The sequence below is a fragment of the Porites lutea genome, chromosome 4 (genome assembly GCF_958299795.1).
Source record: "Porites lutea chromosome 4, jaPorLute2.1, whole genome shotgun sequence".
NCBI classification, from domain to species: domain Eukaryota; kingdom Metazoa; phylum Cnidaria; class Anthozoa; order Scleractinia; family Poritidae; genus Porites; species Porites lutea.
Window position 1 is genome coordinate 22,601,611 of NC_133204.1, and position 22,745 is coordinate 22,624,355.

The 22,745-nt window shown below is 39.0% G+C and overlaps 2 protein-coding genes across 3 annotated transcripts; both read left to right on the forward strand.

The window, feature by feature from the left end:
- Positions 1-34: 34 nt before the first annotated feature.
- On the forward strand, positions 35-19,632 carry LOC140932949 (uncharacterized). Of its 2 annotated transcripts, XM_073382458.1 has the most exons (9): positions 35-67; positions 2,255-2,486; positions 4,103-4,163; positions 4,769-4,829; positions 7,559-7,636; positions 14,137-14,229; positions 15,117-15,182; positions 15,848-15,898; positions 17,159-19,632. In XM_073382458.1, the coding sequence occupies exons 2-9, from the start codon at positions 2,348-2,350 to the stop codon at positions 17,267-17,269; spliced, it is 660 nt and encodes a 219-aa protein (XP_073238559.1). In that variant the 5' UTR covers positions 35-67; positions 2,255-2,347; the 3' UTR covers positions 17,270-19,632. The 2 variants fall into 2 exon arrangements, with proteins under 2 accessions (XP_073238559.1, XP_073238560.1); XM_073382459.1 differs by lacking the exon at positions 7,559-7,636.
- LOC140932938 (uncharacterized) lies at positions 10,834-11,953 on the forward strand. The gene has a single exon (XM_073382443.1). The coding sequence runs from the start codon at positions 10,834-10,836 to the stop codon at positions 11,851-11,853; it is 1,020 nt and encodes a 339-aa protein (XP_073238544.1). The 3' UTR covers positions 11,854-11,953.
- Positions 19,633-22,745: the final 3,113 nt, after the last annotated feature.

Below are 22,745 nucleotides of genomic sequence, written 5' to 3' on the forward strand. Positions count from 1 at the left end.
GGAAGTGCTGTCTACAGTCAGGTCCAGCTTCAACGTTCAACGAGGCAAGGCAGCGGCGGTACTGTCAGTGAGTTGCCATTTCGCTTTTTTTTATTCTTTTTTTTTTTTCTATTTACCAGGTGTATTGTTACCAGCCACCAAGTTTCCTGATTATTTTTCTCTGGTCTGTCGCCAGGCTGTTTTAGCTGTTTAGTCCTCACTTCTGTATCACCGGGTGTATCACGACACCTGAGTTGCACGTGAACAGCTTACGCACTGTAAATAGCTATAAATACTCATAGCTGTTAGAAACAGAAACCTTTGTTGCAAAAACAGTTGGTCAAGTTGTAGGCTTACAAAAGGGAATCGAACATGCAAATGACAAGTCACTGTTAAAAGCAGCAAAAGGCGAAGTGTTTTAATCTGCCAATGAACTCTATTTGCCTTTAATAAGTTTGCAGCTCGGTTTACACGCTTATTAAGCTTGCAAGAAGTTTCTCTTGGTCAATTTCAGGCCAATGACAAATCAGGTAATCTAGTTTACTGACCATCTAATCTATCCTTTCTTCGTAACTGCTTTGAATGTTTTGATATATGATGTAACACAATTTACAGATGCTGAAGATGTTAAGTTCTGTCGTTATAAATTAATACTAGAAATACGTTATTGCAAAAATCTCGCGAAGCTAAAAAGGGTCAGCAGTAGGAAAAGATGGAAACAAACCAAAGGGTAAAAATGCGATGAAAGAAAAAAAAAGCGAAAAAAACCCCTGCTAATTCCACTGTCGGGATTTGAACCTTCACCCCGGCCCAACTTCTTCCAGCGGAAAAAGTGAGGCCTCAGACCACTTGGCCATGCGGCTGCTATGAAATTACTATCCTCTGCCATTCACACTGTTTGAATCTTGTGGCACCGTATTTATCATGAATTCAAAGATACAATTGAGGAAAAATAGCTTAACAAATATTTCAAAGTCATTTTGCATAATATTTCCATGTTTATTCACTCTGGGGCTTTATAACAGCCACTCAATATACAGGAAAAAATAACGGATTCCCATTTTTGGATATTTTTGGGTATTTAAAGAATACCCATAAAAATCCCAAATTTGGCAAAGTGAGACAAGTCCCAACCAGGGAATTCCCAACCAAGTTCCCAGATTGGGACTCTTCTCACTCTTCCAAATTTGGGATTTTTGAGGGTATTCTTTAAATACCCAAAAATATCCAAAAATGGGAATCCGTTATTTTTTCTTGTGAATGAATGCACTCGTCATCACTGCTCTCGCTGAAGTTCAGGTTGCCATTCTTTTGGTATCTTCCACAGCAAGGATTTCCAGCCACTTGTCGAATCAGGCACTGTGTTTGCAACCCGCTGTTGTTTGCCTCAGAAATACTTTGCGATTCGCCAACTTACATCTGTACAGTACGTAAACGGCTAGGGGATGAATAAAATTAGCCCTAGTTGGTGGCTAACCAGTTGTGTTGCTTGGAAACCCAAAATGCATGATGACATCATGCTGAATGGCGTCTTTTATAGTTTGTTTATGGTTTGTTGCTAGGCAACTGCGGATACCAAATTGATAGAAAGAAAGATTTATGACCAAAATGAAATCACACTTTGCTTGTGATCCTCACACACAACAAAATTATAAACTCGCTTTGCTCACGGCGTAACGGCCGCTCACTCTGAGAGAATAATAGTCTGCTATCACAGCCAGTTTTACACTGCTTCCCACAAACTTTTGGAGAGGAGGTATTATTAAGAATTTTTTTACAGGAATTCCTAAAAAATAATTTTTTGAATTAAGGCCCAGTTCAGATGCCGAACTTTTCATGAGCTGAACCTAATACATTGAATTAAGTACATGAAAAGTTCAGCGTCTGAATCAATAATAATTATTGATTCAGATGCCGAACACCTGGTTAAAACAGCTCAGCGTTCTTTTTGCCTAGATATAGCCCAGCCGGAAATTTTGCCTTTAGAGCGGCTTTGGAACGGCTTTGATTCAGATGCTGAACTTTTCATGTACCAAACCTAATGCATAAATTATTGTAACAATTATTTTGTAAGCAAATTGAATGAAATGAGCATTTTTCACCTTTTGAACTTGGTTCAGCTGCAATTAAGATCGGCGTCTGAATCAATTCAGCTGGTCCAAATAATCTGGGTTGGCCTTAATTCAAATTAGGTTCGGCTCATGAAAAGTTTGGCATCTAAACCGGGCCTAATGCATAATAATTGAACTCATTATTTAATCATACTGCTTTTCAGGTTTTTGGGTTCAACTCAGAAATATTATGAGGTTTTATGTGGCTGCTTTTTTAGCCAGTCAATGACACATAGGTTTGTGCGGCAAACAGGGTCATGTCATCACGTTCCAAAGACTATGACATCTCTTACAAAGTGCTGCTCATTGGAGAATCTGGTGTTGGCAAAACCTCCCTGATCAAAAGTTATTCTAAACCAAATGAAACTTTTACTCCATCCCTTTTGTCTACTGTTGGTAAGTGCAAGGTTTCTTCTGACTCCTTATAAAACCAGGAACCGTAAAGTACGTGTATTTGCATCCTGTACCTGTGACAAAAATGTGCTGCATTAAATGATACCTTCTCAGCAACAGGTTTTGAAAGGTGAAGATTATAAACAATTATTGGATAATGTTTTTGTGATATCCAGAATAATCAAGGTTGGGGTAAGTGTTATCAGCCCAGCCAAAGGCCAAGGCAGAAACCATTTACCAAGATTTTGATTATTAAGGATATCACAGAAACCGATTTCTTTGAAATGAGAAAATAACAACAAACACATTGTCACAAGGAACTGAATTGACAATGGTTTTGAAAATCGTGCATTATTATATTTTGCACATGCATGCAAACTACAGATTAGTCAGTCATCTGCTAGCAGATAAGGATCATAACAAACTTATCTTAGGTTGTGCTATCTCCAAAATCAACTGTAGACTCTTAGCCAATGAGAAAACAGATAGTAAGTGCAATTTATAATATTGATATGAATAACATACATGTACCGGTAGATTTTCCTGCCCAAGTTTCCAGTGAAAAGAGTCAGTGACCCAGCTGGGATTGGCCCCCTTTCTGTTATAAGCAGGTACAGTGTTGCCAAGCTGTGCATTTTCTTGTTATCCTTCTTTAAGTGTGAAAATTTCCCCAACATTAACATGTCCAGACACTATAGAGCCATATACAGAGTGTATACTCTCCTAATGCATCTAATCTCCTAAGAGGTCAAAATCTCTCCATCTTCTGTTTAGGACTGTTCTTCTAACTTTTTATGTTAGTGTGGCTAGAGAAAAGAAAGGGGGCTATTTTGCTTGTTTTGCACAGGTTTTATGATACCCTATTGATGAAAACTTTCCATAAGCAGACACCTTCTATAAGAGACATCTTACTGCGGCCTATCAATTTTACCAAGAACACTGCATTTTTAATCTTTCATGAGCAGAAAACTCTTGTAAGCAGTCACAGATGCCATTTTCAAGTTCATTTGAGCATACAATAAAACAAATCCAGACAAAAATCCAGTGCAACTCTTGAAGGATGTACTTTAAATGGTTGTGCCAGTGTAGTTCTGTCATTATAGACAGTGTACCTCAAAAGTTAACAGTAAATCAGACCTTTTATCTTGTCTCCTCGTAGTGCTTGATATTTAATAACATTACTTATCATTAGGGGACTCCCTTCATTTAAAAGTGTGCACCTGTGCCTGGTCCCAAGAATATCTGTTGTAGGCAAAATAAATGTTCTCAGGTTAAATACCACGCAATCTTGATTCAGAACTTTCTTTGTTTCCTAGTCATAATCATTCATAGGAGACAAAAGAAACTAAGATAAGTATATAAGATAAGAAGATAGGATTAGCTTTATTTAGTCATGCTAGCCTAAACCAACATAAGCTGGTTCCATTAACCCAAAACATATCTGACTATTGATAGGAGGTTAGGTTCAAATAAGAAAAAAATTGAACCATTCAATGGAAGGCCAAAGAGCTTTTACTTACATAGTTGTAAACAGTTACTTTTTGTTAAGGAAAACTTGAATAAACTGTCACACTCTTAGCTAAAAACTAAAACTAAAACTAAACAAAAAGTATTTTCAGGGATTGATTTTGCCAATGTCATAACCATTGTGGATGGAGTGCGGGTCCGATTACAGATATGGTAGGTACATCTCTGTTGTGTTAGGTTATTGCAAATACTGAGAAATTTATTACCCTTTGGCTATTGCTGAAGTTTCGAGGATGGTTAACTCCTTCCTTCTATGTAGTAGAAGACTGCCACTTTATTATAAAGATGTGTTGTAGGTTAAAAAAAAAAAAAAATGGTACATTTGGAAAAATTTAGGCCAGTTTATTTTCCAGATTCCTTGACATAATAATTATGCAAAATAAAGCATCACAAACTTTAATGTCAAATGGATTGAAAATTTTAAACACCTTCCCCAACCCTTCATAACAATTTTAACTAGGAATTTCCGCTCCACAACCACTTTGAACTTCTTGGAGATCACAGAGAGGTTTTGTAAGCCGGACTTGATTGTTTATGTAGTACACAAAAAATTTTGAAGTTAGAAGATTCTGAAGATTAGGAAATCAAAGAAACTATTCTGACTATTTCTTAATTTCTCTTGAGGTAGCTTGCATATGTTTTCTTACAATGAAACCAGAGCATATTGTTAACAACTGATTGTTGTAACCATAATTTTATGTGTTCTTTCCGAGCAAACTTTGATAATTTTATTAGTTCTGTTTTTCTCCACAATTCAGGGATACAGCAGGGCAAGAAAGATTTAGAACATTAACTTCATTGCATTTTAGGGGGACAAAGGTAAGAATTTTCACATGAAAAACTCAGTATTATGAACATGTTTAACCCACTCTTACCAAACTCACTATTATGAACATGTTTAACCCACGTGTTTGGAACCAAATTCCATCTTGTCATGGTTAATTCTGCCATGTTAAAAAAGCAACCAGTATTTTCTCTGTACTTTTTCATCGTACAAATATGACATTGTGGGAGGGTGAAACACCTCACAACTGAGGTAACCTCTTGTAAATGCAACACAACCTTGAAGTAGATCAATGATGTGAATGTCCTCATGTTCTTTTCTACATGTACCACAGGATATAGCTCGCACTAATTCAGAATTTATGCAGCTCTGTGAATGTTCCTTGTGACTGGTTGTTCTACAATACCATACCATAATAATGATAAGACTGATCAAATAATCCAATAAGCACTCATAAAGCTCTGCTGAATTCAGGACACTGGTGAATTTCTTGGGTAGGTGGCAAGGAGATTACTTTAGACTTGTGTACCTCAGGTTTCCTGTGAGCCTCTGCTATTTTGTTCTGCTCGAAAGAACAAGGTGCCCAGTCAGTCAAATGCCAGAATCACCCAGATTTCAACATCACTATGAGATGGCCAGCCCTCCTAATGTGGGCTCTTTGAACAGAGCATAAATGCTTAGCAAGCCAGCTATAAAGAGGACCCCAGAGTCAGGGACTTTGTCATGCTTGGTGAACTTCAACAGTTCTCTGAGGCAGCTCAGGTGTAAGCAGTTAAGTTTTTGGCATGATGTTTATAGACTGTCCATGTCTCACAGGTACACAGTAGTGAGGACAGTACGACTGCCCTGTACACATTTAGTGTCATTGTCAATTGGATGCCTCTCCTTTCCCAAACACTTTCACAAAGTCATTTGAAAGCAGATCTTACCTTGGCACTGCATGAATTGGCGTCTTTGTTGATGATGGCAGGTCGAGAAAGTATGCTGTGTAGGTACATGAACTTGTCAATAACCTTGAGGGTTTCCTCTTTGACAGTGATGGCTGGTACTACAAACATCTTCTACAGAACTGGCTGGTATAGAACGCCAGTTTTCTTGGTATTAATTGAAAGCCCAAAGTTGTTGCAAGTGGTAGAAAATCAGTCGATGCTCAGCTACATCACGGTCTTAGTGGCAGCATTAAGGGCACACATGTGAACAGACAGGTGGCTATCTTCCAAACACTGAATAAAGCGGTTGAGGAGGACTCTTGCAAGGATCTTGCCAGTGATGACTAGCAGTAAAATCCCTTGGTGATTGTCGCATAATTACCTGTTCCCTTTTCTCTTGTAGAGATAAACAATGGAGGCATCTTTGGGTTTCTGAGAAATGACCTCCTACTGCCAAGTGGATTGCAAAAGCTTGGTGAACTTAGAAATAGGACTGGCCCTCCTTCCTTGAAGACTTCAGCAGAGATGAAATCTGGTCCACATTCCTTTCCATTGGAAAGGGAATTGACCGCTTTCGGAATGTCTGATTCTATGGTTGGCTCTGACAAGGAATTGTTGATCTCCTCTTGAGGTAACGTACAATAGCTTGAACATTGATGGAAGAGGGCCTATTTAGGACACTGTTGTAATGTTCCACTCGTGTGACCAGGATGGTATTCTTCTCAGTGAGTAAAGATGTCCTGTGAGCTCCAAGTAATAGTAATGTGCCAGAGGACTGAGGTCCATAGATGGTCTTCAGGGCATCATAGGGGCGTTAAATGTTGTTGCTGTCGGTGTAGACAGTAGTGTTGAATCTCATTTTTTTGCAAAGCAGGTGTCCTGCTCCTCTCTGAGCTTTGTCTGTACTTTCTTTTGGTGGAATAGTGGGCTGCCCTGTTGGAGGTAGACCTGCTGCCTTGATGATGCCCTCTAAGTGCCACGCTTCTCAGCTAGCAGCTTTTAGATTTCCTCATTGTTCTCATCAAACCAGTCTTGATGTTTGCCTGTATTCCTATTAAGATAAGTGAATGCGGTGCGGTAAGCTGTACCTCTGAGCCTTACCCTGTCTTTCTCTACTCCATTTGCTCCTAGGTCGAGCTGGCTTAGCTTGTTGTTCCTTTCTTTGCAGAAGTTGGACGGAATGCCATTCTATCTTGGTGGCTTTTTTGCAGCTTGTTCGTCGTTCTCCCATGTGAGTGCCACCTGAGCAGGATGTGCGTGTTGAGTTTTGAGATAAGTCGTCATGAGTTTAGCAGTCTGCGTCGCAAGTTGCTTTTGTCACTGTAACGTCCTGCCTATCTCTTCTCCTGTCGATAACATAAACTGTGTTGGTGATCAAAAGTTTTTTTTTTATTTAAAAAAAAGGTCTTTAAAAGTAATAGTCTGTTACCTTCGCATTTTCCTCCTAATGACTCCCTCACAGGTCTTGTAGTAAGTGCACACTCTAGCATTTAATTTAAAGTCTCCAGGAACAGCGACTTTTTGTCCTCTTTTGGTATGCCTTCAATGATGTTTTCCAAATGCTCGTGGAATTTATCATTGGTCTCCTGGATTCGTCATTGTTGGTGCATATGCACTGATAATGGTGGCGTGGAGTCATGAGGTAATCATTGAATCTTTTGGAAAGGTTGGTACGCTTACCGATCGCATCATTTCTGAGAGCAAAACCCTCTCCCACTTCACGACGTTCTTCACTGTTGCGACCGCTCCAAAAAAGGTGTAGCCAGGCGAATTTTTATTTGATAACGAATTGTTATTTGATAACGTCGGTTTAACCAATCATTGTTTCATTACAGGGCATATTGCTAGTGTATGACATCACAAATATTGGCTCTTTTGATCAACTTCAGTACTGGGTGAATGCAATGAATAAGGTATATGTTGATTAAGTACCCCTTACCTCCTCAAGCACCAAAAAATAATAATAATAATTTAGTTGGCGCACACTCTTCACAGCCAAATCATTCCATCAGGGCAGAATCTTGGAAGGTCTAATGATTCAACAACTAAAGCCTATTGTATCTTGAATAGGCAAATTAACTCCTACGTTGCGAAACTTTTCCCATCGGCAAACATTACCTAAGGACATAAAAGATGCAATTAGCGGGTGGTATTTCCTTACCCTGATGATGAGATGGTGTCGGAAATGTTTGGATTTTATCTGTTTAAGGTGGCTCGACTGGATTTTTTAGGGGGGGTACCTCCCAAGTTTGAACGTCAACTACGTCGGCGTGAGTAGAGATATGGAAAAAAAGTTACCACAGCTGTATTATATAAAGATGAAACTTTCTTATGATCTGGGTTTTCTTGCAATCGGAGTCACCATAGCAACGTAATGACGCCATTACGTTTTTCATTTATCTTGGTGTTTCTCTGTACCAGGAGTTTTTTAAAGAAATCGCTTAAGGGAGTATGTATCTGTTATAATTGCCTCAGTTTTGGCAAAGTTTGAACAAATTCTATGAGAGCGTTTTGGAGATATTTTGAAACGAAGTTTTAAGAATCATAAAAACAGTGAAATAGCATGCTATCCACAAAATTAGCTAATATTCTAAGAAAATGACAAGCTTTGGAAACGCGGCTTCATCTCATAGTGGTTTGATACCATTGAAAACTGCCTTCCGAAAAAGAGGGGAATTGCTCTGCGCGATCGCGAGAAAGAAGACTTTTATTAACCCGCATTCAGCTGCTTTTGTTACAGTTTGTATACGTAATTTGGTCCATACCTACAAATTTCGCATTATTCCAAAAACCGCTCGATAAATTTTTTTATAAACTTGACAATCTAGAGATCATTTGTCAATGAATACACCCTGCAAGTTTCAAGAACATTGAAAACAGGGAAGGCTTTTAAATAGGGCCTCCAAAAGAAGTAATTTTTCCCCCAGATTTGAGTTTACAAGTGAGCGTCCTCATTATTCATTGGCATTGTTTTCAAGTTTCATATGCACGTGCACAACTAGTAAAAAACAGAATTTGCATCAAAAAGGACCCTCGGTTACTTTCCGAAAAAATCTTCGGGATATGCTAATAACGGGTAAAGAAATGAAGTAATATTACGCACTGAATGTCACGCTATAACGCTGTGTGATGCAGTCATGCCAAGGGTCTCTGAGTCCAGAAAAAGAAAAGCAGCTATTCTGCTAAACAACAGTAGAGGAAAAAAGTCTAGTTCAAGTGATGGTGAAACCCAGGTATGGCTCCATTCCATTTATTTAGTGTGTTTATGGTGTCTTTTCTTAATGTGGCACAGAAAACAAACAGAAATAAAATTTCCGAGTCATTTCCTAATTTCAATATTATTTTTCGACAGAATGGTGAGAAGAATCTTCCCAACCAAAATGATGATCTCCCTCACAATTACCGAGGCAGACTATTGAGAAATGAGCAGTGTAAATCTATGAGAGAATATCGCTGGAGGGACCGAGTTGATGTTGATTCCAGTGAAAATAAATCAGCAGCCTGTGTTCCCGAGGGACCGACCTTAAGATCTGCCTTGCCATATCATAAAGTTCCAAATATGAATCAGTCTTACGTGGTGAATCTGGAAATGTTAACAACCGCTTTGGAGGAATGTATGAATTGTCACGAAGGACCCCTAGATTTGCGAAACAGTTGCAACGTTCGCAACGAAGGAGTGTGCCCAGTCATGAAAGTAAAATGTGCCCGCTGTGATCACATTAATATTCTTCGCCCAGCAGAACATCATCGAACGGGAAAAAGAGGTCCCCCAACTTTTGACGTGAATTCTCGCGCAGGTCTAGGCGCACTTCATTCTGGAATAGGACATGCCCATTACTCGGGACTACTTTCAACGATTGGAATATCGTCTCTGTCTTCGAGTAACTTTAAAAACCGCGAGCGAGAAAGTGGAAAGGCAGTAGAAGAAGTGGCCAGGGAGTCTTGTCAACGATTTAACGATGAAGAGAAGAGATTATCGTCAACTGGGGAAGAAGAAGTCGTAAAAGTGGGTGTGTCGTACGACATGGGTTGGAGAAAAAGAGGCCGTAGTCATGATTCCTCGTCAGGAGTAGGAACAGCAGTAGGCTTGCAGACCGGCAAAGTCATCAGCTATGCCACTCGTAACACAATTTGTCGGGTTTGTGCTGAAGCGCAAAAAAAGAATCAGGAACCAGTCGCACATGATTGCCGCAAGAACCACCAAGGCTCTTCCAAAAGCATGGAGACTAACGTAGCTGTCGAGTTGTTTTCTGGTGCATTGAGCAGTGGTGTAGCTTACACTACTTACGTGGGGGATGATGACAGCGCCACAGAAAGTCATCTAAAAACGCTAGTGACCTACGATATCGAGAAATGGAGTGACATAAATCATGCAAGTCGGGCGCTAGGAACGCGTTTATACGCAGCAAAAGGGAAGGTGAAAGGCCTGACACCGAATATTATATCCTACATTCAGAGGTGCTTCACTTATTGCGTTAACCAAAACAAGGGCCAGCCGTTGTTGTTAATGGAAGGATTTTCCGCCATAGTACCTCACGCATTTGGAGATCACAATAAGTGCAGCGCATCCTGGTGTGGCTACAAAAAAGATCCAAAAGGTTATAAGCACGGAGATCTTCCCGGGGGGAAGGATTTGAAGGGCGAAGACCTGCGCGCGGTGCTTGAAGATGCTCTTCAGCCATTTATGTCTGAGGAATCAGCAAAGAAGCTAGCCCCTGGTGGCTCGTCACAGCGTAATGAATGCGTTAACAGCGTGGTTGGTTCTAAAGCCCCAAAAATCAGGCACTATGGAGGGTCTGAAAGTAGCGACTTTCGAACCGCAGCGGGAATCGCCCAGTTCAACGAAGGGCATAGCTACGTCACACTTGCCGCAGAAAAAATGGGTTTGTCAGGTATGTCTGTTACAGAAGAGTATACTAGAAAAATGGAAAGCCAAAGGAAGCGAAACGCCGAAAGGAAAACAACTAAGGAGTTTAAAAGGGTAAGAAGAAACTCCCGAAAGAAAAGGAATCTAAGGAAAAATTCAGTGGAAGCACGTGAGGGAGTGACATATCAAAGCGGTATTGGATTGCAGCAAACCGACAAAAACTATGTTGTTACTAATGCAACTATGACTGATCTGAAAGCAAGTCTTACTAAGGAGGAGTTTCAAGGTTTCACAGAGCCCCTTCCTAAATTGAATAACGGAACGATACCCGAATTACCTACCTCTCCACACAACTACCTCTTCTTGTCAATGGACTTAGAGACAACGGGGCTTGAACGGAAGTCTGAAATACTTCAAATCTCATGCTCCCCATCAAATGTGGAAACTGAGTCATTTTCTGAAAACCTTTTCCCAGAACGTCAAATTATCAACCAGGCGGCGACTCAGGTGCACGGTATTAGCGTAGACTTTCGAAATGGCCGAAAAACGTTGATGAGGAGGGGGACTGAACTGGCAGCCGTATCACAGACACAGGGTCTTACAGATTTTTGCTCCTATCTTGAACACTACTCTCACTCAGCCAGGATTGTACTAATTGCACATAATGGAGATAAATTTGACTTCCCTGTTCTGATAAATGCACTTGAAAGGAACAATTTACTTAGAGTGTTTCTCTCCATCAATCTTTTACTTGTGGATTCTTTAAAAATTGTTTCAAAGGAAATGAAACAGAAAGATAGTCCATTGCAATCCTGCAAGAGCAAGTCCTTATCTGACCTTTATGAGTGCCTAATCAAGGAAACGTTTGACGCACATGATGCCGCGGAAGATGCTGCCGCCTTATCTCGAGTGTTATTTCAGTCGCCTTTGAAAGTCACACCTGAAAAGTTCATTGAAAATTCTTCCCCGGCAGCTGCATTCGTAGAAGAAATGAAGTTTTCACAGGAGGCCAGAGCACGGAAAACAACTCTGCATCAACTGCCGGTTTCTGAAGGCATGAAGGAGAAGTTGGGAAAGGCCGGACTTGACTTGACAACAATGGAGGACGTTTACAGAAGGGGTGGTGCCAAAGCTCTGCTAGCAGTGATAGGTCTACCAGAAGCGTTCGAAGAAATAGGAGACAAAGCCAGTAAGCCAAGAGTAACCAAGAACGTAAAAATTCTTTCAGCAATCGTAAATTTTTTTCCAAACAGGCGTTCTTAAATGAATGAATGTGTCAGTTACCCGAAGTCCCACTTTCTATTTTGCAGCATGTTTTCGGTAATTTAAAAGGTGCCATTAAGTAGATTATTATTACATCCACGAAAACTAAATGGCTATTGTTTGTAACTACTCTATTCGTGTAATTAATTAAAAAAATGAAAATTGGATCGGAATGCACCGACGTTGCTAAAAGAAAACAGAAAATTAAGTAACTCCAAAGAATTTGTATTTCCTTTATCGTTTTACAGTAGCTGTTGTTATTCAGCTTATTTTTATTCGTTCAGAGAATCCTCGAAACGAGCATGTTACATGTCTTAGGAGGTACGCGGACGTTATTCGTTTAGTTTGTGAACGTATTTTTACCAACTTTATCAATCACACCCTCCTTTTAAGCAAGCTGTGTTTCACTTGAAATTTGCATGAAGAAAGAACATTGCTAACATGAATTTCATTAAAAAAGAGCAGAGACAATGGTAATTTGTTTGATGCGAATATCTAAATATGGATGACAAGCCGATTGCAACAAACAACCCGAGTAAGATAAGTATAAGTTTTGTATCCTACACGATGAGCCGTGACGTTCACTGTTTCGGCTGTCACTGCTATCCGTGACACAAGCCAATTATTAGCATATTCGGGAAATTTCTTCGGAAAGTAATCGAGAGTTTTTTTAAATGCAAATTTATCTTTTTTGCTAGTTGTGCACGTGCATATGAAACTTGAAAACAATGCCAATGAATAATGAGGACGCTCACTTGTGAACTCAAATCTGGGGGAAAAATTACTTCTTTTGGAGGCCCTATTTAAAAGCCTTCCCTGTTTTCAATGTTCTTGAAACTTGCAGGGTGTATTCATTGACAAATGGTCTCTAGATTGTCAAGTTTATAAAAAAATTTATCGAGCGGTTTTTAGAATAATGCGAAATTTGTAGGTATGGACCAAATTACGTATACAAACTGTAACAAAAGCAGCTGAATGCGGGTTAATAAAAGTCTTCTTTCTCGCGATCGCCCAGAGCAATTCCCCTCTTTTTTGGAAGGCAGTTTTCAATGGTATCAAACCACTATGAGATGAAGCCGCGTTTCCAAAGCTTGTCATTTTCTTAGAATATTAGCTAATTTTGTGGATAGTATGCTATTTCACTGTTTTTATGATTCTTAAAACTTCGTTTCAAAATACTTCCAAAATGCTCTCATAGAATTTGTTCAAACTTTGCCAAAACTGAGGCAATTATAACAGGTAAAAACTCCCTTAAGCGATTTCTTTAAAAAACTCCTGGTACAGAGAAACACCAAGATAAATGAAAAACGTAATGGCGTCATTACGTTGCTATGGTGACTCCGATTGCAAGAAAACCCAGATCATAAGAAAGTTTCATCTTTATATAATACAGCTGTGGTAACTTTTTTTCCATATCTCTACTCACGCCGACGTAGTTGACGTTCAAACTTGGGAGGTACCCCCCCTAAAAAATCCAGTCGAGCCACCTTAAATGTATATTCTTAGCCTTGTAAATAGCTCACTTACAGTAAGGAGCCCAAAAGTGTGATTTCCTTTAATTAACTCACATTCTTTCATGCAGACATTAACCAATCAGAAGTCGAGGACAGTTTTCAGCTGGCTTCTGATTGGATTAAATCTGTACTAAAGAATGTGAATAAATCAAAAGCGGTCACACTTTTGGGCTCCTTGCAGTAATGATAATAGTAGTTATAATAATTATAGTTATAATAATAATAGTGATAGCGATAAGTATGTGTAATCAAATGGTGCCTAAAGGCTCGGGAAATTATTAGGGTTTGGACAAAACGCGCATGAGATTATTCGCTAATTTCACGCGTATACCATTTGATTACCTATTAACATCATGGGTGACGAATTACGTTAGCAATCGCGAATTTTTGATGTGTTTATCCTGGATCGTATCGATCGAGAACTCCACTCTCTCAAATGCTTAGACTTTAATGTCTTAAGTTCAGGATTTTCAGAATTTTTCGACAAAATACCTATTAGAATCCTTCTTGATGTGCTGTTTCGTGTGTTCAGGTTTTCTGAAGTGTCTTCTTGTGCCCTGACATATTCTGTCACGGCATTTTAAAACTTCGTCGCCATCTTGACACTGAGACGTACGGAAAAACTAACGCTGAAATTTTGCGCCAAAATTAAGGAGTAATTCGTCACCTATGATATTATGTTGAAAATCGTGAGTAGAAAGGAGACAAGTATTAGGATCAATCAAGAACGGTTACCGCAATACTATTTATTTGTCGTTTAATGTTACAGCATGATCTCATGTATGAAGAAGTTGTTATAGTTGGCAACAAGTCTGATTTTGAGAAACGTAGATGGCAGGTAGACACTCAAGCTGGGCAGGAGGTAAGCGCAGCAAAATTCACTTTTACAGGACGTGGTTCAAAAAGTCGATAATTCTTTTACTGTAACTCTCAGTCGGTATGCGCGCTTTAGTCTATTCGGGCGGCTGAAAATTTCGCTGTACGGAACGCTCACTTCAGAAGTTTTCTGTCAAAATTCGTTACAGGAAAACAGTTTTTGCAGTTTTGGACTACGTGTTTGTTACGAGTTAAATGTTTTTTTGCCGACTAAAAGCCACCCTGTCAGAAGCCAATAAAAGTTACCCGTGAATAGGATTTGGCCCGAGTAAACCGTCAATAGCCATTCCGCTTGAATTGAAAGCTTGCCCTCTCTACTTAAACTCAAAGATGTAATAACTATCTTGAGAACCTTGTTTTCTCGGTGTGAAATGTAAGTGGCGGCACCTCTTTATGTCCAGTCAATTCCGGGAGTAACGTGGTGAATCCAAATATTATGCGTATATACTTGCAGATTGCTTAGAGAGGTACTAGACTATTGCTTAGTCAGATTGCAGATTAGTATATGTGCCAAATACGGAAACCGGTCGTTTCGGTATGAATTTAAGCAATGAGACTGCACAACAATTTCGAACACATGAAGCAGTATCCCTCTGCCTATCAATGGCAGTTATATAATAGCCGTTGAAACTGAAACCTCATGATCATGAAATGGCCCCAAATCGACCCGAAACCAGCAGAAAACGAAAAAAGACAAACAAGTGACTTAAGGTAAGCGATATTTATTGAAAAACTAAAGAATAATCGTAACGTTATTTATTTTACCATGAAAATCGCATATTTTTGGCAAATCCTGTTATTTTCGTTTTTGCGAAATAGACTGATAGAGCCTGGGCTACCTGTGCTGCAATATATTGTTTTTTCTTCACACAGTTTGCGAGACAGTTGGGTTTGAAGTTTTATGAAACAAGTGCAAAAACAAAAGAAAACGTTCAAGAGGTAAATATTAATTATTCGTTTGTTTGTTTTCAAGTTGTTCAGCTGACTCCATATTTAGCGGACCCCCCGTACGCAGAGAGCTTCGTACGTGTTTAAAAAAATGGAGTTCTGTAAGAGCATTTATTAGCAGCTTTTCTTTTAAAAGATTATCTGTTTCTGTGGAAGCAAACGTGATATATCGGTATCTTATAAATGTGAAAATATAAAATTATGCACACTACATGTGCCTACCACCTGACCAGCAGAAATCGGAAACGATCTTTGAGAAAGTCTACCCTTCCCTCTTACTATTCAACTTTTCAATGACTTTGGGAAACTACCCACCTAACCTACCCCTGCTTTAACTGAACACTTTACCGCAAGTAGGAAGTAGGTGCTGATGTTGGGTTGGGGGAGAGGTAGGTGGGCATCTCAGTTCCTCATTTTCTAAAATCAGTGCAAGTCTTTGGGAAACTACCCACCACATCAGTGGGACGTTCATTTACGGTATAAAACGTGCATGGCATCAATGTTTGACTCTGGCTCATCCGCTCTTAAGTGACAATTGCCAACGACTGCTGAATTGGTTATTTTCGGAACATTTGGCAGAGATTTTAAATCTACTTGTACTTCATTCACGTGTGAGTGGTAAACATGAGACGTCTACGCTTAACTTTTACTTATAGGTGTTTGAAGAGCTGGCGAAAAGCATGAAGTATGCAAATCACCCTAACCTAGTAAGTTGAAAATCCTTCACACTATTTCCAGTTTCGTGTATATTATGTTTCTTTGAGTATTTATTTAAAGAAAGAAACACCGAAATAAATGCCTCTCTAAACTGTCAAAATATCAATAACTGACACCTTTGAATACGCCCAGTACCGCTCAAATAAAATTATTGCTTTTTGAAGCACGTGAAATAAGAAAGATGTTCTTTGAAGACTACAGCCGATGATTATGAAATTCGCTTCCACTTATGAATTAGTTTTTTTCTCCTTTCTATTTTATGAAATAACGTACTACTTTGTCATAAGTAGAATTATCGTGTAATAGCCGCGGAATATGTTTCGACAAAAAATATGTGACAAAAACGCTTGTTAACACACCTTGAAGTCACGAAAACTTCCTTTGTTTGCCACAAAGACAGCGTATACTATAGAGCGACCTTGAAATGAAAATGCGGGAACAAAACAGAAACAACAAACGAACGGAAATGGAGCGATTTGATTGGTTTATCGAAGGGATACAAACGGGCGTGGCTTTTGGTTGGTTTAGTGAATACTCTGGTGAAAAAACGTAATGCCTGAGAACTTTCTAGAAATCAACCGATACTTCGCCTTCACGTCATACTGCAACACGACTGGTCAATCGAACAATGCCTTCTCAATATTAGGGTTTTCTTAGGCGGGAAAACGAAGAATCCATGTTTTGATCTTTTCATCCATTGGCTGATAAAACAAATAACGAACACTTACCGAAACCATTTTTCAAGTTCATACGAAAATCGTTCTACTACATTAAAAGCGATTAGAAACCAAAGCCCCGTTTATATGGAGAAAAGCTGTCCTAGGTAGAAGGGTCACTCGCCTACCCGAGCCACCCTTGGCAAGTCAACTTTTCATACATTTCCTTACCGCTTTTTTGACGTGGTCATCCGAGCCATGTGGCTGAGGTCTAGCCGTTTTTAAAAAGGACAAAGATAGTACTAGACCCTGGTTGGGAACGAACCCTCAACCTTCCGCTCTGCAGGGCACTGCTCTGCCGACGGAGCTTATTCTAGCCTGCGAGGCAGGCTTCGAAATAAGTAAGGGAGGAAAGGGAAAGCGAAAAAGGGACTAGCTCTTTTTTCTCCCCCTACCCCTCCCGCTACACATTTTGCCCCCTGCCACTTAGGCTAAGGTAATTCCGTCTTCATTTCACTTGTCCTGCACGAAGTGAATTTTGCTGATTTATCTTTGCCACGAATGGTATTTACATACACTTTTTAAAATTCCTAGGTGTTGGATGGAGATCATGGGGATTTTGATTTTGTAGACGGCTTTACACTACGGTCATATGACTTCCCAGAGCGGGCAAAGAATTCCCATAACTGCTGCAAAGTCAAATAGTTTCACCATGGAGATAAGAGGACGTTGTCTAATTAGTATTTCTATGTCTATGCTCGTGAAAATAGGTTCTTGTTCATTTCTTTTACTGTAATTTTTTATTCCTACTGTATATATTTTTAATTATATCATACTATTTTAGGTATTTTTGCTTTATCAGATTGCCCCACATTGTATGGGGGAATGACAAGGAGGTCAATTGGCCTTAGGTGCTCTTCTCTCTGAAAAACGGTAGCTGTACTTGTTACCAGTTCCATGTTGAATACAGATGTGTACTATTTTAAAACAGATCACAAAATGCTATATCTCAAAGATATATTAATATAAAGATACATATAATGGATCTAGAATTATCGTACTGAAGAAAATGCTTCGTTATTATTACATGTATATCAGTATCGGCTTATATAAAAACTTAGAACAAAATTAATGTTTATTATAAGAGAGCAGGGTATACGGGTAGAAGTAGGAGGTCTTTGATTTTAGGTTTGTTTGTGAGTTTAAACCTGTTTGCAAAGTGTTGTTAAGCAAGAAGTCGCCTAGTGTGCGACCTAATGTGTGGAAGAAATGTGGAGATCGTTTCCTAAATTAAGTAAATTCTTTGATGAAAATATCCATCTGTCAGGTATAGACGGAAGAAGTCTTAATGAGTTTACAATCTTATTCTTACTCATGTGGAAAAAATATAATAACGGAAATTCTAAGAGATTAACGGCTAATGCGACGTTAAAATTTCAAAGCGAAACACTTTAACAGGAAACGTGCTCCGTTCAAGAACATATACACTCTAAACGTATGTTGATGGTGTGAACACAACATACATGAATGTAAATATCTTACCTGAATATATGAGTACAATCACACAAAGGTAGAAAATTTGCAATAAAATTTTATTGCTGACGGTACACGTCATGCTATACAGTTTACACGGCTATATTTATTGCACAATTATAAGGTATGTATAACATTGTGCCAAGCAGAATAGAGTTTTTAACTCAGTAGACACTCTATTATGTGTAAAGTGCTTATGTCTTCTTTGTCTACTTTGGCAAATAGTAAGCCAGGATACACCTTTTTTCCAAAATGGTGGCAATATTACTTTTCCGTTGTATTTCCGTTAATTAGCCCACTTTGCACTGATTTCATCAATTCAAAATAACTTTTAACTTTAGGCATCGAGAGCTAGTTGTCATTAACACAAATGAATATTAAAAAAAAACCAGACACACAAAAGAGTACCTAAATTTGCCACCAATTTTGAAAAAAAGTTGTATTACACTTTCGTCTGAAGTAGAATTACTACTTTTGAAGGGGCTATATGTTACTAAATTTTAGGCAGTTTCAGCATAAAAAGGTGGCTTCAGTCTCACGACAACCACTAATAACTGTTAACGGGAAAGGTTCACGGTCAGTGCATGCTCATTTATCAAAATGTTGTTTTGTTGCCGGGACATGCTGTATCGTCTATGCAAACAATACGATAATGTCATAATGTTGTCAAAGAACCAATCTGCACACTCCCCAGACAGTCACTTGCACTTGATCAACTTAAATATTTGCAAATAGCTGTAAATTAATCAACCATGGAATAAAACCGTCGGGTCAACAATAAATTCAACGTTGGTAGTGTTGGCATAATCCGCTGATTTTTTTCTGCGATTTGGTAGTCCTCCATCCTACGTCAGGTTACTCTGAAATACACTTCTACTTTGAAATACACTGTGAGATCGCTGAGATACATGTATTATTAACCGATAGAATTAATAATGAATCGCAAAAACTTAATTTGATTAATGAGCATGCGCTTAACCGTGAACCTGTCCCTTTAAAAGACGTGACTGTTGGAATTCAAGTCAGTAGAGAATTCGAAAACGTTAATGAAAAACTGAAAATGCTAGTCCGACCTTTTTAAGTTTCAGGAGTTTTTGAAAGTGAAAGTTTCTTGTATATTGCTGAAAATCATATCGTTGTTCTGCGGACGTGATTTGTCACTGAAACGTACATTGACATTTTCCAATTCGATGTTTACTAACGAAAGACAGTTCCCTAAAATAGCGTGACGTAGTCGCTCTAAATAACAGAATATTAGAAAATTTAACGGCAAACATATAAGACGATATTATTATTTGAAATTTTATCTGAAAATGAAATGGTGAGTGAAATGGTCAGGGCAGACGAATCTGTCCATATGAAGCCTATATGGTCTATTTATCAAGTTATGAAACCATAGTACGAATGTTAGAACATGTCCTTATACATATCAAAAATATAGATAATTTATAACGTTCTTTTAATAGATGGAATGCTAGAAAAATACAAGATAACATTTTGAAAAGCAAGCATTAAAATATAGTGATTGAGTTGGCTTCGGTGTGTGAAGCAGTTTCATAACTTTATTTGTATGCGATGTTTGAACATCTCACCGCAGTTGCTGATCTATAACTTGCAAACGGATTACTGATTTTACGTTTTTGTTTATACTGTTATGACTGACTGCGTAGCCGGCGGGATCTTTCGCGCGAGCAAAGTTTTTGGCAGAGGAGCTGCGAAGCCGTTTGGAGAATGGGGAGGAGACGGTTTGGAGGGGCAAATAAAGCTTAAAGACTGTCTTTTCGTACGCTCCTTTTGCTGTTCTTATCGTTTAAACTGCTTCAAAAATAATTCAATTTCTCGAGATTTACATCTGTAACACAGCCCTCTAGTCTGATGAGGGACTCCTCTTAGTTCCTTTTTACGTTAGCATAGTACGTAGATATTTTTCATGGTTTTCATTACTATTATAATGGCAATATTCCCATATAACCTAACGCCACTAGTGACGTTTCCCGGCCGAATCGCAAACGTCTCCCCCGCGAAACGTCTCGCAAGGAGCAAGGAGAAACGCATGTATTTTCAGGCTATATCCCCATGCTTAAGGTTAAGTTGAAGAACATTTAAAGTGGAATTCAACCTTTTTTCTAGCACTTTCAGCCTCCAGAACAACTGGTGAAACATTTTTCGAATGCAAACCATCTTAAAAATTCCGGGGTTGTGTGACTACCGAAAGGTATAAAACGTTAAGGTCAGTTTTTAAAACCAACAGTTTCATTTTTCTTGTTTGTATAACAGTAATTTCTCTCTTACTTTTCTGTCTCCTTGCAACACCCCGAACAAGAAAACGTAGCTGAGGCCCAGTAGCTACGCCATGCCGATAAAGGATTTCGTTTCCCAGCGCTCTTTGTTCCTTCAAAGTGGGTCGGTCGGTTGGGCAAAAACAGTTCTTGACTATCCGTGGGGTCACGCTGTTCAAGGCCATTTCTGGGAATGTTTAAAAACCTTCATGTAGACGTTGGTTACCTGAAACCTGTCCTTAGAAATAAAATTTCTACATGGTCATAGCTTATGCACCTATCAATGTAAATCCCGAGGGGGGGGGAGTGCGGGCAAGGGGCGGGGATTTGATGCCTGAGACTATCCCCGTGTCGGGCTTTTGATCGTGCGAAGCGACCCCGGGGTCGGGACATTTGACTTTGACCGATAGAAGCCTGGTATCAATTCAGAAGCGGTAACCAAGTCCGTCCCTCGAGGCTTTCTGAAAGTCACGCTGTTGGAGAAAGTTATGAAGTTTTCATTTGTTTTAATCGCGATAATCCGATACTTTACATGTACACTGTCATCTAAACAGATAATGTCTATTTTGAGAAAGTTTTTATCTTCAAGTTCCCATCTGATTGTAAACCTCGATTGAAATCGAATTCTACCATGAAAGTCAGAGGATTTTTGACAGGTCACTGATCCGACCTGTTCCGACTTGTTGATCCGATGTTATAAAGCATTTTACGTTTCATTAATATAATAGCACGGTCAATCTTCCTGGAATGATTATGTTGTTCAAAATAGTGGAGAGAAAAAATACTTAATTACAGCGAGTAATTTAACGGAGCTTACGTTAACCTTGAATAAAAGTAGTAAGAACGTACTTTTGAAATGTTCTTTCATTCGTTTTATGTAGTATTATAGTATTGTTTGTTTAGATTTTTCCCCTGGGGTGGGGGCTTTTTTGACACTTTTGATTGACCTTTCGTTTCCCACTCTGGGGAATTTGATCAAAAAATTTTGAAATTTGTCAAATCCCCACCCCTTGCCCAAACTCCACCCCCCCCCCCCACGGGGTTTACATTGATAGGTGCATTAGTAACGTCGATGTGGTTCATCATCCTCTTCGTTTACTCAGAAGTTCAATTTACATTGATCGCTTGACAAAGGACAACTTAACCATGCGAACCGTCGGTCAATGCCGAAAAGAAAACTTTCATTTTCTATACCATACTTAATAACACTTTGTTTATGTTGATTTTGCTTTCATTTACGCCATGCATTCGCAATTAAAGCTTCTTTCAACAAAACTTTTTTCTTTGTGCACAGGGTGGATATTTGAATCGCATTTTTAAACCTTACAGTGTTTGGTGTTTTAGCCCTGGTTTCTCTAAATTTTATCGCTGTTAATCATTATTTTTCTAACTTTTGCGGGAACTTTCTCGAAATGGAACGTGATACCCATTTATTACAAAGAATACAACTTTACCTTCCTTCAAAAAGAAAAATATTTGGATCCTTTCTACAGCATGCGACAAATGAATGACGAATTGCTTAGTATCCAAGGCGTCAGTCAAATAGGGGCAAGACACTGCAGCTGTAGTAATAATGCACATTTTTGTTATACAGTGGTAGATTTTACACGTTTCTGTGTTACAAAAGTTAACTTTAGTACATTTTGATTCCATTTCTCGGCAATATTCTTTAACCTTTCACCAACTTTTAATGTCAAAAGGTGAGGCAGAAATACCGAAACTAATCGCTGAAATGATTACGGAGCATTACTTAGTCCAAAGGGCATTTTGTAAAGCTTTTAGTTATAGGTCAAGCTATACCTGAGATGTATCCCTGAAATGAAAAGACTAGCGTTAACGTCCTCAAATCGTGTGGCCCCCAGGAGATTTACGACTTCTTCGAACCTTTTCCATCAGACCCCTGATAAACTATGGTGGAAATACAAAAATGTCTTTATCTTCGGATTTTTCTAAACATCAAGGAGACATCATCTTCTCTGTTTTGGGCGGAAAGCGGCAAAAGTCCTTACTTCAATTCAGCTACCCTGTCATGAACAATGAACGCACGAGAGTGACAGAGGACTCGTCGACTCTGTAGGTCTGGTAATAGCCAGCAAAGTGGAGCTGATAAAGAAAACTATTAAACTGGAGCTAGGTATTTCTGACCACAAGCTGATATATGGCTGTTTGCAGACAAAGCTTAGGAGACCGCCCCCCGCCAAATTTGTATAAGGTTGCACCTTAAAAAGGTTTAATCAGTTAAAATTTATCCGTGATATGGAAAACGCGCCGTGGTCTGTGTGTTCTGTTTTTGATGATCCTGATGACAGTTATTGGGCATGGGTGACCGTATTCAAATACATTGAGACTCTGACAGGCACGCACCTAGA